This window comes from Culex quinquefasciatus, chromosome 1, assembly GCF_015732765.1.
Source record: "Culex quinquefasciatus strain JHB chromosome 1, VPISU_Cqui_1.0_pri_paternal, whole genome shotgun sequence".
NCBI lineage: Eukaryota > Metazoa > Arthropoda > Insecta > Diptera > Culicidae > Culex > Culex quinquefasciatus.
Window position 1 is genome coordinate 75,015,463 of NC_051861.1, and position 16,429 is coordinate 75,031,891.

The 16,429-nt window shown below is 38.5% G+C and overlaps 2 protein-coding genes across 5 annotated transcripts; one reads left to right on the top strand and one right to left on the bottom strand.

Moving 5' to 3' along the window:
- Positions 1-739: 739 nt before the first annotated feature.
- On the bottom strand, positions 740-3,852 carry LOC6045359 (probable cytochrome P450 9f2). 2 transcript variants are annotated; one of them, XM_038248605.1, is made up of 4 exons: positions 2,845-3,852; positions 2,158-2,382; positions 1,680-2,107; positions 740-1,607 (listed from the first exon to the last, which is right to left on the bottom strand). In XM_038248605.1, the coding sequence occupies exons 1-3, from the start codon at positions 3,794-3,796 to the stop codon at positions 1,683-1,685; spliced, it is 1,602 nt and encodes a 533-aa protein (XP_038104533.1). In that variant the 5' UTR covers positions 3,797-3,852; the 3' UTR covers positions 740-1,607; positions 1,680-1,682. The 2 variants fall into 2 exon arrangements, with proteins under 2 accessions (XP_038104533.1, XP_001862746.1); XM_001862711.2 differs by lacking the exon at positions 740-1,607 and having other exon boundaries at positions 1,658-2,107.
- Positions 3,853-13,494: 9,642 nt separating this feature from the next.
- On the top strand, positions 13,495-15,925 carry LOC6045356 (cytochrome P450 9e2). Of its 3 annotated transcripts, none has more exons than XM_038249070.1 (2): positions 13,495-14,463; positions 15,173-15,266. In XM_038249070.1, the coding sequence occupies exons 1-2, from the start codon at positions 13,544-13,546 to the stop codon at positions 15,183-15,185; spliced, it is 933 nt and encodes a 310-aa protein (XP_038104998.1). In that variant the 5' UTR covers positions 13,495-13,543; the 3' UTR covers positions 15,186-15,266. The 3 variants fall into 3 exon arrangements, with proteins under 3 accessions (XP_038104998.1, XP_038104997.1, XP_038104999.1); XM_038249069.1 differs by having other exon boundaries at positions 13,499-13,958; positions 15,173-15,925; XM_038249071.1 differs by having other exon boundaries at positions 13,501-13,661; positions 15,173-15,925.
- The last annotated feature ends 504 nt before the right edge of the window (positions 15,926-16,429 follow it).

The window sequence follows — 16,429 nt, forward strand, 5'->3', positions numbered from 1 at the left end:
CTATTAAAATTAAAAGTAAAGGGGTATTTTAATTCGAAATTCTATGAATACTATTTTATATAGGTAGTTTTACAATCAGTTCATTCCAGAAATCGTTCCATTTTTTACAGATGTATAGCTGCACATTTTCCACGATATTTTTTCAAATTTATTCTCATGTCTCTTTTCTATTTTTATGAATGAATATAACATTTTTTCTTCGAAGGGTTCCCAATAAAATATCAAATAACAAAATCGTCCTGATTCCTTTGAAAAAAAATCATTCAAGGCGTTCTCATGATAGATTGTAGAGCTCGTCATGTAATCAGATGCCGTCTTCAAAAAAAGTTGTGAAAATCAATGACATCGATCAACAAAGAGATGAAGATGTATGAGTTTAGGATGGCTCGAGATGGTCGATTTTTCAGAATATGTTTCATTCGGTTACTTTTAAGCCCCTAAATAACTCCCTGAAATTTGGGAGCGATTGGTTGCGTCCACACTTTGCGCATTGCATTTCAATTTTGTATGGGAATTAGTATGGGAAAACACTCTTTTTTACATTTTGATTTTTATTATTTTTATTTTCCACTAAAGTTTTCAAACCAATTCAATAGCGTTAAAATTGAGAAAATTCTCTAAAACTTTCTCGAAGAAAGTATTGAGCTATCTTGCTCCTGTCAAAAGATACAGCGTCATCAAAACTCGTCTAAAACGTGATTTCCGAATAAAACACACGTTTTAGACGAGTTTTGATGACGCTGTATCTTTTGACAGGAGCAAGATAGCAGAATACTTTCTTGGAGAAAGTTTTAGAGAATTTTCTCAATTTCAGCGCTATTGTATTGGTTTGAAAAAAATTGTGGAAAATAAAAATGATAAAAATCAAAATGTAAAAAAGACAGATTTTCCATACTAAATCCCATACAAAATTGAAATGCAATGCGCAAAGTGTGGACGCAACCAATCGCTCCCAAATTTTAGGGGGTTGTTTTGAGGCCCAAAAGGTATCAAAAAAACTTTGTTCTGGTTTGATTTGATCATTTTTTAATTTTTCCATATTTCGACGAGCCAGTCTAATGAGTATTGTGTTCCACTGATTTTCAATTTGACTCTATGAGCAGAAAATTCAAACTGAAAAAAACTGCAAATCCAAAAGCCACTCTCCAGCTTGAACACTCACTAATTTTTAATTTTATTCAATGAGTAGAAAATTCAAACTAAAAAAACTTAAAATTCAAAAGCCACTCTCCAGCTTAAACATTCCAACTGCACACCTGTGTGAGGATGCAAGAAAATCAAACACGACTACCGAATGCAAACCGATCAAATTTCAGTGCAATTAGAATGAGTCCTCTGCTCGTCGTCAGTTCTAAAATCTTGATATCTTTTTCCTTTCGCATAAAATAATGCATCCTTCGGGTGAATGGCTTTGACTGATGCTGGGAGGATCCATTCAAAAAAAGATTCATATAGAAAAAAAAATATCCCGAGCCGAATTGAAAAGTTCCAAGAACTCTGTTCATGCTTTACAAAGCATTCTAGAATTTCTTCTGGAAGAGGACTGCTGTTGCAAACCATATAAATTGGCATCATTGACTGAGATTGGTTCTTTTGCCGTGTGAAAGCTGAAAAGTTGCAAAAGTCGATGTCGAACAACTTAGCTGAAAAGGGACTATTGGCGATTTTTTACGTTTTACCGTTTATTTCCTCAATTTCAGGTTCAGCCAGTATCCATCTTTTACTTCCGGAATCATGAGACTTTTACCCAGCTTTGGTGGATGTTGAGTCTTGTCAGATCGTGTTAACTCGAACTTTGTTAGAAGCCAGAAAAACATGGTTTTGATCTCCATCAAAGCAAATCGATTACCCAAGCATAGCCGAGGGCCAATCCCAAAAGCCATAAGGACAAAATCGCCCAGGTCATCGCGCCGATCTGAAGCAAATCTATCTGGATCAAAAACTTCCGGATCTGAGAAGTAGCGAGGATCTCGGTGCATAGGAAGAGCCGGGATCCAAATTGTGTCACCTTGCTTCAGCGAAATCATTCGACCATCAACGTTCAGATCATACGGTTTTGTACAGACGCGATCGATGAAAATCGCCTGGGGCCATTTGCGAAGAGTTTCTGTAAATTTTTAAAATCAATTAAAATCCTTATCGCGATATTAAACTTACCTGTAAGAACTTGGTCCAAGTACACCATGGAGTGAATGTCTTCATAAGTGACTGATTGTCCATCTCTATCGTTCAATATGGACTCGATTTCTTCGCGTAATTTGACCTGGACGTGCTGATTAATGGCCAATTCATGGGCCATGAAAGAGGCAATATTTGTCACGGTGTCAAGGCCACCAAATACAAATACGGCACATTGTGATACGAAGTCGTCGTGGGTCCAATCTATAGAACGGGAGAATTCATTTTAAAAATGTATATTAAATTTTTCGATTACATGTATAAAAAAAACTCAGTCGAAAAATTTAAATTTTTGAGGCTAAATTTAACATTTTTTACAATCTTCAGAGTAGCCAAACCACTTGGAAGCCTTCGACAATATTATCACTGTGCAATTGAAAATTGCTTACACACCCAAAAACAAAACAAAAATCACTTGTATTTTGAGTTGGACTAGATTGATCGAGCTCTCAACAAATCGGGCTTACTTATTTACGGTGTTATTTATAGCATTGACGCTAGTATTTGATATGCGAACTAAGTTAACCAAATTAACCAAACAATTATTTTTTGGTAATAAAGCAACACCCCTTTTTTGTTGGGTTCTCACCAGATTGAAATAAAAGGCAGGATAGGGTTCCTGACTTATTCTGATTAAAACCGAAGTTTAAGGTAATATAGACTTACTTGGTGTGTAACTGACTTCCTCGACAGTATTCACCTCAGATTCTCGATCAAAATCACCAAATTTCAGCTTCTGATCACGAGCTTGCATCAGCAGATGAATCAAATCTGGTCTCACAACATTGTTCTTCTCACGCTGTTCAATTACGATACGAACTGCTTCTCTCATGAAATCCGTAGTCATTTGGTCAAACAGTCGAATTCGTAGGATTTTTGCTAGTCGCGGAAACGAACTGAACATCATAAACTTTACCCATTGCCATGTATTCAAATGTGTCATATGTTTAGCCTGGCGGTAAAACTCGTTTTCGCCATCCCTAAGGACGTTCATTTCCCAACCAAACGCACAGCTTGCAATTATGTCGTTGGAGTATTTGTTGAAAATATCACGAATATCGACTTCTTTGGCTCCAGTTGAACCTACGATCTCTTTAACGGTGTCATTCGCTTTTTGACAATAATCAGTGATAAACTGGAACATTCCTCTCATTTTGCTACCCGTAAAAGCCGGACTAAGGATCGCTCTCATATTCCGCCATCGTGTCCCCTTAATTGCAAACAAAGCGTTAGAAAACAGTGGATCCGACTCCTCGTTGAACTGAAACCGTCTATCAGTAAAGCTGTCAAAGTCCTTGATGCAAACCTGTTTCACCAAATCAAAATCTCGCAACACATAGACTGGCCCCATGAAGTCAAACAGCCCGAACAGTTTGTGTTCTTTGAACGACTGGTACAACTCTTGAAATACATCAAAGAACGATACTTTTCCCAGCAGCCACTGCCACGTGTTTCCCACAAACGGAAGTGGTCTCGGACCAGGTATTCCTTTGCTTGTGAAGAAATCATGATTATGGGATCCGAAACGATATGCTAGCACTAGAGCCAAACAAATCAGTACCACCAAATTGGATGACACAATCCAGCTGCAAATCGCACACAGCACGTCTGTTATCATGATTTGCAACGCGATGACTGAATTGGCCTAATACACAACGTGAACTGATTCTGAAGTCCGGCTAAAGTGTTGGTTTTGACCGTAGAAAGTCAATGTCACTTATCTCAATTTGTGCCAATTGAATCAAAAAAGTCTTCCCGGCCTAGAGATAAGCGATTCAGCTCGCCGTATAAGGAGAATAACGTCATGATTCGAAATCCGGACACTTAGTACCATATTATTTTTGTTATAGCTGGCAAAAAATCATGTAATAAGTTGGAAATGTAGAAATATCATCAGGATATAGTATAAATAGTCAGTTTTAAGGGAATGCATGCAAAATATGTCTTTTCTAACAATTTTTCATCAGAATTTGAAAATTAAAATGACTTGTTGTGCTTCGAATCCCGGACACTGTTAAAGGCTGATTCGAAATCCGGACACTTTTGCTTCGAATTCCGGACACTCGATTTTGCTTATGAATCGTACAAATTTGGACTGAAATGTTAGTGAATGGCATTCTTTAGGTCTCAAATAAGCTGTTAACATCAAAACAATCGATATTTTATATAAAAATTTGCTAGAATTTAAGGAAATCAAAACCACAAATTTCTGCTTTGCCTTCCCGGTGCTTCGGACGCCTATGAAATATTTCCGTTGAAATGTTTCGCATTTTTTGTAATCTTATAATTTTATTTTATTTTATTGTTTTGGCATTAACTACAGCGTTCAAACAAACTTTAAATGAAAGTTGATGTTAGAATTTATGAAATAACACAGTTTTGACATTCGTAATGCGAACTTATATCAAAATAATTGATAAAACAAGTTGAAGTGTCCGGGTTTCGAAGCGTCCGGGAATTCGAATCATGACGTTACTTATCAAAATTACAAATCCTTTTAATGGAATGAGGGTGTCAACAGTCACAGTGTTTCTTATGATCAATGATTTCTAGTTAATCAATTCAAATAAAATCTCTTACATAAAAAAACGTAGACATATTTAAAACCATTCGTTTCATCCAGGAAACCATTTAGAGTAACAATTGCATAACTTCCAACGTCTAGTGCTGATAAGAAGAATGATTGTTTTAAAGGAACGTAAACATGTTACAAAACAAATACAAAGTAGCCAAAGGCAAGCAGATGATCCAGTAGGGTGTAATATGATTGTATGGAAAAAATAAAGTTGTCCAAATAAAACGAGCACAGCAAAATTTTTTTTTTTTTTGAAATTAAATATGTCTTTATTGAACTTTCTTATAATAATTACATTTCATTTACATTCTAAGTGGTATGGCTATATGCTCTTCATCTTTGTTATATTTTTCGTTTTCTTATTAACTGTTCACATTCATTTATTTACTTCAAATTGTTTTACATTTTTGCATTGAATCGAATACATTTGGGTAAAAAAGAAAAAAAAATCACTTTAACAACTAATCCTAACTTAATAATAAAAAAGTAAATTCATTGAAAATATTCAAAATCATTAGAACGAGTAAACTACGAACTGTATTTTAAGATAAATCCTCCAAGCGTTCTTACTTGTTCCGCACGAGTTTTGCAACCACGCAGCGTTGTTGTCATCTCGATGAAAATGTTCAGAAGTTCTTGTGGTGAAAACAGGTCACTACTGCCTTCATCCGTTGATGCTGGTTGGTTTTCCCCTCGGTTGCTGACTGAAGCCAGGAGGTGTTGTGTTCTCTGCAACTTTTTTGCCGCTGATTCAACGGTAATGGTTGCAGATTTGGAACCACTCGAACAGATCCCGCTCCAGGTGATCCAAAGCAGGAAAATCCACGTCCGTGAAAGTTGGTGGTGTTTTGCGACGATTTGGTTGGTGCCTCGTCGTCGCTTGCTGCCGATTTTTTTACAAACTCAGCACGTTTTGGGCAGCTTCGAAGCTTGGTCGAATGGTCGCCGCCGCAATTGAAGCATTTCGCTTCGATGTTCTCGTTGATTGTGTTGCAAGCTTGAGTTTTGTGCTCACCTCCGCAGGTTGCACAACGACTCTTGATGAAACAGTTTCTTCCACCATGTCCAAACTGCAAACAGTTCGAACACTGTGTCACGTCACGGTGCACTGGACGATAACGTTCCCAAGTCACGATGATGTTGAAAATTGCCCGAACTGCTTTCAGCTCAGACGGCGTTGTCGATCCTTTCTCGAGATGAACCAGGTACAGTTGATCACGATACTTGATGTCCTTGTTGTGTCTCGTCATCTTGACGTTCAACTTAAGAGTTTTGAGCTCTTCTTTCAGCACACTCGCATCCATGTCGTACAGGCCTCGGAGTACCTGTTTCATGGGGCGTTTACCTGGATCGTCATGGCTGTAGTATTCAATCTTGGTGTTGTTCAGGAAATCCCGAACGTAGTTGTAATCCTTTCTGGTAGGTGGCAGAATTTTGAGTCCATCAGCACACAAGCGAATGGAAGCTCGTAAAGCACCAGATTTGATAAATCCGGTCAGCCACTTTCGCACCGAATCCGATGACGATGTTTTGACAAAAATGGGTGGCAACTTTTCCCGTCGTTCAAATTCTTCCTTCTCGCTCACGTCCACAGGGAGGGTAACGAACTGGTTTCCAGACAAATTTTGAGCGTCCTTGCTCAAACTGCCTGGCTTTGCAGGTAGCGCTTCGGCATTCTTTAGCTTCTTCAAATCTGCCGATCCTGCTGGTGAGGACCGCCTCTTTTCTTGCCGTGAGGCATTGTTCCACTATTTTCACAACTAAAGCGGTAAATCTTCAAATTGGCAGAGAAAGAAGCGACATTCAGGATGCACCATAACTAATCAACAAAACCCAACAAAAATGTGCTCAAAACATGTTATTTCCTCAAAAAACGGTACAAATGTGCGTGTGTGTGTGTGCCTAAGCCTAGCGAAACATGCGCAGATGGCGCTTCGCGCGTGTGCTTCTTCTTCTCGCCCTTTGGGCTCTTATTCTTCGGGGTCCGCACCCGCTTAATTTCTAGCACTCACTCTTGCCGCAACCCGCATTCCGCCGTCGGCGTGCCCGCCGGCTCGTGAGTTCACCCTTTGACCGCCACGTGTTACAGCATGCCCACGTGCGACCACAGCTTGGCAGGCTGCTCCTCATCTGCGACCTCGCGAACAACGCCTAGCGTTGTCTCGCCCAGCGCCCTCAATGACGCACGTACGCCGTGTTGGAACGGCGACTCGTACCGCTCCTTCCGCCTACCGACGGGATGTTCCGTCGCTCGCCAGCAATCGTGCACCAGCCTCCAGCAGCCGATGTCGAGCGCCCACAGAAAAGGCCCTAAATGAAACAACGTTAGTGGCCGGTTGCTACAACGGTCCCTTTTTCCTCTCACCCTTTCCGGGGCCTTTTGCGTTCTGGTTGATGGTGTGTGCGTGTTCGTGTTGCGCTTCCTCCTCTTGTTGCACGGCTGCCACCGTGTGGATGTTTTCGGGTCTGAGGAGGGCAAAGTGTCAGAACTGTGATGCGGGACCTTAGTGCAACTGTTTACCTTGCTTTTGGCGGCGTTCTTCAGAGATGGGTCTTGCGCGACACAGATTCCCACAGCGAGATTGGCACAGTGACCACTGTGGACGATTTTCTACGGTTAGCGCGACTATTCTGAGCAGAACGCTCTCATTCTTTTACCTGCTTGATTCCTCTTCCGGCGGGACCTCCCTTCGGGTGGATTGCAGAGATTGGTTCGGAGTTGGCGCGCTGCGAAGAGGGTCAATCCTTGTGAGTCGGTGGACTTTAGGCAGATTTTGCGAATTACCTTTGACCTATTCTCCGGGCGAGTCTGATCGTCAAAACGTGGCTTACTTTGTGGCGTCTTCAGGGACAAATCCGTCCAGTTCGAGTGGCCGCCGAGCTCCCACCGATGCGCAACTCACGACGATTGCGCGATTTCAGCCGCCGAACGAAGGCCCAACAATCTCCCGCGAGGAATCCGCACGTGCGGTCCAAAATCTGCGACACACGCGGAGGTCTTGTTCCACGACCTTCTCCTTTCGAGACGCGAACAGCATTACTTTGCCGCTGGCGGCGGAAATGGTTGCGGACGCTTGTGTGCCTGTAGTGTTGCCCGATTGGCGTGTGGTGAAATTGGCTTCGAGCGAGGGGTTTTTTCTGTTTTTGCACATGCACGCTGCGCGGCGTTTGCTTGTTTTGATTACAATAACTTACTAATTACTACACATTTGGGACTAATCTACATATTTGCTACAGCATTTTTGCACTTTTTAAGCACTTTTTTGGTTTGTGAGGGACGCACGTCTGACTCGCTTCTCTGCTGATCGCAGACTGAAAAACACACTTTGCGCAAAGCGATTCAATTTTCTATGAGAATTTGTATGGGAAAACCTATTTTTGAATTTCGATATTTATAAAATTCACTTCACACGCTATATGAAAACCGGATTCATATTCGGATGCTCTGGAAGGTGCTCTTCAAATTTCCCGAAGAGAGTATGGTGCTAACTTGCTCCTATAAAAACGTGTTTTTTGCTCGAAAATGGACTTTCCTTTGCGCAAAGTGAGGACTGAACCAATCGTTTCCAAACTTTGGGGAGTTGTTTAGGACCCCAAAAGGAACTGAAAAAAATGCTGTGCTGAAAAATCGATTTTGATATTCCACCCTAATGATCCAGCCATGAAGCCTACACCACAGAGTACAGAACTCGAAATGTTGTGTAACAAATGATATACCGTAAACTGGGGTCAATCGGGACATGGGGCGAATTGGGACAGCAGTTTTACCATGTTAGAGCAGACTCAGGCCAACAAAATGTGTACATCCATTTCCAAATTTGAAAGCTTTAAGTGCTCTAAAAACTGCTGTCCCTATTCAGACTGTAGTCCCGATTCACCCCAGATTACGGTACTTTTTTATGTGCGTTGCATACAATCTTGCATCAACGACATTAGGATGTCAAAGGTACGCTGGCCCGGGCACGACGTTCTAGCTGGATTCTGGCAGAGTTCTTACAGAGCTGGGTATTCTTACAGTATTCTAGCAAAAATATTCCACCTTTCTAGCAAGATTCTTGCAGAACCATTTCTGCTAGCATATTTCGTGACTGGGTGACAACGCAACCGTCGCCGCGAAGAAAGCCTAACAATGCAGTATGGATCAATAATTTTGATTTTAAATGAAAAGATATTAAAGTTAAGACGATTTGAGATTTTGAGATCCGGCCTCCAAAAGTATATAAATAACACTTAAGTGCTAAATACTTTTGGTAGAGTTGTCAGATCTTCAACGTTTTAGGCTCATTTGAAAGGTCATTCAAATATCTAATTAGGCTGGTACAAATATTTTTAAAAGTTTTGTCACCCCCCTTCAAAATTGGCCCGAAAATCAGGGGGCAAAAAAATTTTTACAATAAACTTCAAAATTTTAATGAAAATTCAAGTGCAACCAACTGAAATCAAATTAAAATACAATCTCCTGCACTTAAAATCATTTTTAGCATGTTTGGGTTTATTAAAAAATATTAAGATTTTTTGAAAATTTTCGATGCAAAATCTTTTTTCGATACAATTTTGGTTTTTGTCAGATCTTAGATTTTTTGAAAACTAATGTTGCAAAACAACTGAACTAGTGTAAAATGCATTTTAAAACACTTTTTTCATTTAAATGTGAAGACTATGGCTTGTTATTAAAATTTTTATATTTTTATATTTTTTTTGCCCCCCGCCCCTTGACCTCGGCTAGGGCCGAGGGACAAAAACTTTTTTAAATATTTGCATCGGCCTTAACAACGGGTCGCATAAAGAACCCGGATATCTTTTACATTAATATATCTAAGACCCGGCCTCGAAAAAGTGGCTAAATAACACTTTAGTGCTAATAACTGTTGATAAGAATGTCAGATCTTCAATGTTTTGGGATTTGGAAAAGTCTTTTCAATACCTTTCTAAAAATGTATAACACGGCGGGGTTTCTTACAAAAAACACCCTTTTAAGAATCTTCTGAAATGTAGTCAAGATCGATTTTTAGCATAACTTTTGAAGTACTTTACTAAACTTGCTGATTCTAAATAGAGACTTATGGGACCCCAAGACCCCCAAGACGGATCGAATGAGACCAAAACGGTCAAAATCCGAAAAAGTCATTCCTGAGATAATCGAGTGACAATTTTTTGTCCACCCACCTACAAACATCTACACAGACATTTACTCAGAACATGATTCTGAGTGGATATGTATACGTGAAGGAGGGTCTAAGAGGAAGTTCATTTTTCGAGTGATTTTATAGCCTTTCCTTAGTAAGGTGAGGTAGGCAAAACAAACTTTTTGAAAATCTACCTTCGTCATGCTCACTGGACCAGTTTAACGAGTCTTCAGCCTAATTTTGAGATTTTTTTTAAATGTTTGCTAAGGCTGGTACAAATATTTTTAAAAGTTTTTGTCACCCCCCCCCCCCCCCTTCAAAATTGGCCCGAAAAATCAGGGGGCAAAAAAAATATTTTTACAATAAACTTCAAAATTTCAATGAAAATTCAAGTGCAACCAGCTGAAATCAAATTAAAATACATTCTTCTGCGTTTAAAATCATTTTTAGCATGTTTGGGTTTATTAAAAAATCTTAAATTTTTTTGAAAATTTTCGATGCAAAATCTTTTTTTTCGATACAATTTTTATTTTTGTCAGATCTTAGATTTTTTGAAAACTAGAGATTGCAAAACAACTGAACTAGTGTAAAATTATTTTAAAACACTTTTTTCATTTAAATGTGAAGACTATGGCTTGTTATTTAAATTTTTATATTTTTTTATTTTTTTGCCCCCTCCCCTTGACCTCGGCCAGGGCCGAGGGACAAAACTTTTTTAAATATTTGCATCGGCCTAATATGGGCACTTAAAAAGAAATAACTTTGACTATTTCAAAACAGTTACCTAAAATGGCTATAACTTAAAAACAGTGCAATTTATCAAAATTGCACTAAAGTTCTTTTTGATTGCAAATTCGACCAGTATTGATTCAAAAAATCATAACTCGGTCAAAGATTTTTTGCACATTTTGGAAATTTCTGAAAAGTTTGCATTTGATGTCTCCTAAAACATATCAACAACAAAAAAAATAAAAATAGTGTTTTTTTATCAAGTTTTAGTGACAAAAAGTGGAATTAAAAATCACAAAAAAAAATATTACAGTGTATCCTATTCTTTCAGTGTAGTCCTTACCCATACCTACAACTTTGCCAAAGAGACCAAATCGATCAAAAAAACTAACTTAATCCACCTATGTGGTTGGTGCCTTCCTCACTCTTTTCCAACAATGGGTGATATGTGATATGATGGGTTTGGACACAATTTTCGTCTGATTTCGTTAAGTTCCGGAATACAAAAAACACACATATCACTCAAGGGCTCATAAGTCGCATCTTAAGTGGTCAGAACTCGAGTCAGGGTTGCCAGATCTTCAATGTTTTAGACTCGTTGGAAAGATCTTTGATTACCTAACCAACGATGGGTCGGATGATGGATCCGGACGTTTTTTACATACATTTAAGTGAGTTCCGGCTACAAAAAAGTACATAAATATCACTTAAGTGGTTATAACTCGAGTCAGGGTTGCCAGATCTTCAATGTTTTAGACTCATTGGAAAGGTATTTCGATTACCTTACTAACGATGGGTCGGATGATGGATCCGGACATTGTTTACATACATTTAAGTGAGATCCGGCTACAAAAAAGTACATAAATATCACTTAAGTGGTTATAACTCGAGTCAGGGTTGCCAGATCTTCAATGTTTTAGACTCGTTGGAAAGATCTTTTGATTACCTAACCAACGTTGGGTCGGATGATGGATCCGGACGTTGTTTACATACATTTAAGTGAGATCCGGCTACAAAAAAGTACATAAATATCACTTAAGTGTTTATAACTCGAGACAGGGTTGCCAGATCGTCAATGTTTTAGACTCGTTGGAAAGGTCTTTTGATTGCTTAACTAACGATGGGTCGGATGATGGATCCGGACATTGTTTACATGCATTTAAGTGAGATCCGGCTACAAAAAAGTACATAAATATCACTTAAGTGGGTATAACTCGAGACAGGGTTGCCAGATTATCAATATTTTGGACTCGTTGAAAAGGTCTTTCAATTACCTAACCAACGATGTATAACATGATGATGTTTGGTTCAGTTTACTGCCATTTATTCAACTTCCGAAAATATGTGAAAACACATTTTTATACATAACTTTTGAACTACTTATCGAAACTTCAAACAATTCAATAGCACCGTATGAGACCCTAAACCAAGTCGAATGCGACTGGTTTGGTCAAAATCGGTTCAGCCAGTGCTGAGAAAACTGCGTGACATTATTGGTCACATACACACACACATACACACACACACATACACACACACATACACACACACATACACACAGACATTTGTTCAGCTTTCGATTCTGAGTCGATATGTATGCATCAAGGTGGGTTTTCGAGCTTTAAATAAAAAGTTCAATTTTAGAGCAGGATTATAGCCTTACCTCAGTGAGGAAGGCAAAATCCTTCAAAAGATACAGATTTTTGAATTTTCATGTATCATTTTTGTTTGTACAGCTGCCAGATTTGTATGGAAAATTATATGGACAAACTTATGATGCAAAATGGCTTCTTTGGGCATTCCAAAAGCATCTAAAAAGTTTCAGCGGGATTTAAAAATACAATAATTAAACTTAAAAAAGAAGACCGATTTCGTAGAGAATTGCTCAGTCGTTTAACTCAACTAATGTTAACATGTTTATTGTTATTTTTAACATTCCATAGATCACCTTCCTCAGGTGTCGTTGATAAGGTCCCGCTTGTGACGATGCACTACACCTTCCCTTTACTAAGCAATCCTTCACTTGGATTTGCCTTGGTTAGAATATCCAATTACATCAAAATTCTAAAGTACAAATCATAATTGAAAGGAACTCCAAAAGACCAAAACTCTATTAGAAACTACGACATTTTTAACTGATTATTTACTAATAAAAACAAATTGAATTTAATTGAAAATTGATCATAACATACAGCTGAAAGGACGATTAAATTGAATTGGCTTATATTACAATGATATTTTTTGTTGTGTATAATGTGTGGATATTTGGATTAACAAAAAAAAACAAAGCAATCCACTTTAACGACCCCCGGGTATTTTGTGGTCTCTGTTGTAAGTTTCGGCTCATTTCTATGCGTCCGAAGGTTATGTGTGGTGAGTCACCCAAAACCTCTTTTACTCAATTTGGATTAAATGATCATCGAATATCTAATCAATGTTGTAGCTAGAAGGTGGCCTATAGTATTGGCACGAACCGCTAAACTCGCTGATATGCTGAAAAAATGTAAAAACGGAAAAAGTTACTCTTCACATAACATTTCGTCGCTTATGTTCTATCTTTTGACACGTCCTATCTTTTGCAGAGAACTTGAACAAGATAGCACACAAGTGACGATTTTATTTGAAAAATGTGCATTAGTTGGTTTACTCGAGTTTTCGACCAAAACTTTAACGAATTCAACTTGAAAAATGTCAATATCATCCGTACATTTCTATGTTCCTAATTTTACATAGTATTATTCCATTTCTTCTATGAGCTGAACAAATTAAATTGTCTCATGCTGATACTGCAAATCAGAACCCGATCGTTTACCGTGTGATGGATGCAATGATGACAAAACAATAACACGTTGGAAATCAACTCACGTATTAAAAGCTATGAAATTTTCCAACTGAGTATCAGTTTCAGTTTAGAAGTTGTGCAAGTTATTTCAAAATGATTGGTCTTTTCTGTGTGGGTGCTATTTTCCTGCTTTTATACTACATTTTATTTTTGAATCACAACTACTTTGGGAAGAGAGGTGTTCCCCATCATAAGGCTGTTCCAATATTGGGTAACGCGGCTCCATACGTGCTTCAAAAAAGACACATTTCCGAAGTGCTGCAGGAGTTATGTGATGCATTTCCAAAGCATGGTTTCTTCGGATATTTTGACTTTTGGTGTCCGGTGTACATGGTGAAAGATGTTGAACTTGTGAAAAAGATCTGTATCAAAGATTTCAACCACTTTGTAAACCATCGAACGCAGTTTAGTGCAGAACACGATCCGTTATTTGCAAACAGTTTATTCTCAATGAATGATTCAAGATGGAGAAACATGCGTTCTGTGCTGAGTCCGGCTTTTACGGGAAGTAAGATGCGTTCAATGTTGGAACTCATGATAAATTATTGTGAGCAAGGAGTGGAAAGCATCGCTAGGATGGTGCATGAAAATGCAATGGATCTTGAGATGAAAGATTTGTTTACGAAATTTTCCAACGATATAATAGCATCGTGTGCATTTGGAATCGAAGTGAATTCATTGGAAAACCACAAAAATCAATTTTATACCAACGCGTGTGCACTAACTAGAATGAATGGAATACAGGGATTAAAGTTTCTTGGATATATCTCCATACCAAAGGCAATGAAGTTTTTAAAAATAGCTATAATCAACACAAAGATGACGAATTTCTATCGAGACCTTATCAAAAGAGTTATGAAGCTTCGTGAAACAAGCAAAATTTTAAGGCCAGATATGATCAACCTACTGATGGAAGCAAAAAATCATAAGATTGTGGCTACAGATGATAGTGAGGTGAATGATTTTTCTGGTATTACGAATGGAGATTCCCAAAAATATCAGCAAAATGATTGGTAGGTAATTGGGTGTCTGAATATTCAGAACAAATCTCAACTCTAGAAATATGTTATCCTCTTTATAAAAGCTCAAATCCTTGTTTATTTGACTGGGAAAGCCAAAATTCATCAAATCATGCAAATCAATCTAAAACAAACAATCGAATTTGTAATTTTTTGTAATGCTCGGCTCTAGTATGAAAGTCCTATTTTTTATGTAAGTGATTTTTTCATCTCATTCTATGTTTAAAACATGTATCCAATAGTGCCATTCAAAGGACGCCCGTCATTTTTGTACAGTAGTTGTTCGGTAACTGGGCTGAGAACGTAGCCCAGTCACCGAATGTTGCTCGTTAACTGGGCTGAACAAAAAATAACGAGAGGACCACCGATGCATAATATTTTCTAGATGAAATATCAAAATAAAATTTACTCAAATTTATTTACAATGCTTACTTTTCATATTTCTTTAATTGTAACTTGAAATTAAACAAAAGTTTGAAAAAAGGTTTTTCATTTATTGAATATGATTTTTGCATCCATTAACCCCTCGGTCATTTTGGTTTGTTTTGCTTTTTTGACGTTTGTCTGCTTTTTAACTGGGCGACGGCCCAGTTATCGAGCGCCCAGTTAAAAAGCAGCCTAGATAAACAACGCCCAGTTACCGAAAAACTACTGTATTTTCATTGCAAATTTAAATTACACTACAGAACTCTATTTATTACAGCTTGGAACGATGACGACCTTGCTGCTCAATGCACTGTCTTTTTGTTCGCTGGATTCGAAACTGTTGCCACGCTGACCTCTTTCATGGCCCATGAACTGGCCATCAATTCTACAGTCCAGGCAAAACTTCGGGCGGAAGTTGACGCTACCCGAGCTAAACTCAACGGTCGCCGGCCCACCTATGAGATCATCCAGGAGATGACATATCTGGACATGGTTGTGACGGAAACGCTGCGCAAATGGCCACCGGTTCCGTTCCTAGATCGGCGATGCACGAAGCCATATTTGCTAGAGGACTTGGATGGTTCATCAGTGCAACTTCAACCCGGAGACAGCATCTGGATCCCGACAACTGCAATTATGCGAAATCCAAAATATTTTCCCCAACCTGAAAAGTTTGATCCGGAAAGATTTAGTGTAGAGAACCGGGGTACCATTGATCCAAATGCGTTTATAAGTTTTGGTGTTGGTCCCAGGAATTGTATTGGATCGAGATTTGCCCTAATGGAGACCAAGACAACATTCTTCTACTTGCTTTCTAGATTTACTATCGAAAGTGGACCGAAAACTCAGCACCCACTTGAAATTAAAACAAGCTCGATCACAATGCAAGCCAAAAATGGATTCTGGGTAAGGTTCCGGAAGAGGTCCTAGAGGTTCTCGTTAGCTAACCAATTACTTCGGTGATTCTTGTCCTTCTTTATGTGACTCAAGAAGAAAGAAAAACAGCAAATAAAACAATTCAACAACAAGATTGATCTTTTTTTCTGTCCTATCCTTGATAACATTTGCGTCGTACGTTATAGTCAAAACACTCATGAGCCATTTTTTTTTACATTCCAAGAAAATCCTTCAACGCGAAGAGCCATCAAGCCACCGCTTGAACAAAGGGATTTTTCCCTCACAAAAAATGAAGTTGCTCACCGTCTGGACAAACTTCCCACGACGTTGTCATCTGATCCAACCGCAATCCTTGTTGAGTTCCCGGGCTTCCAGTGAAAAGACGAACAATAGTCCCTGCACAGGCAAATCAATTCGCTTAAGACTGCGATCACTTGTGCTGAAGGCATAATAATTATCCTCCATCTTATAGCGTATGTTTATTAGGGTGATCAGAAAAGAAAATTAAATTTAGAATTTAAACTACTAAAATTAATATAATTGCTGAACTTTGTGAAAATACGAAATATAAGAGATAGGTATAAAATTGCCTAACTCTTAAGAAATGGACAATTACAAATAGGCTGCCTAATTCTTC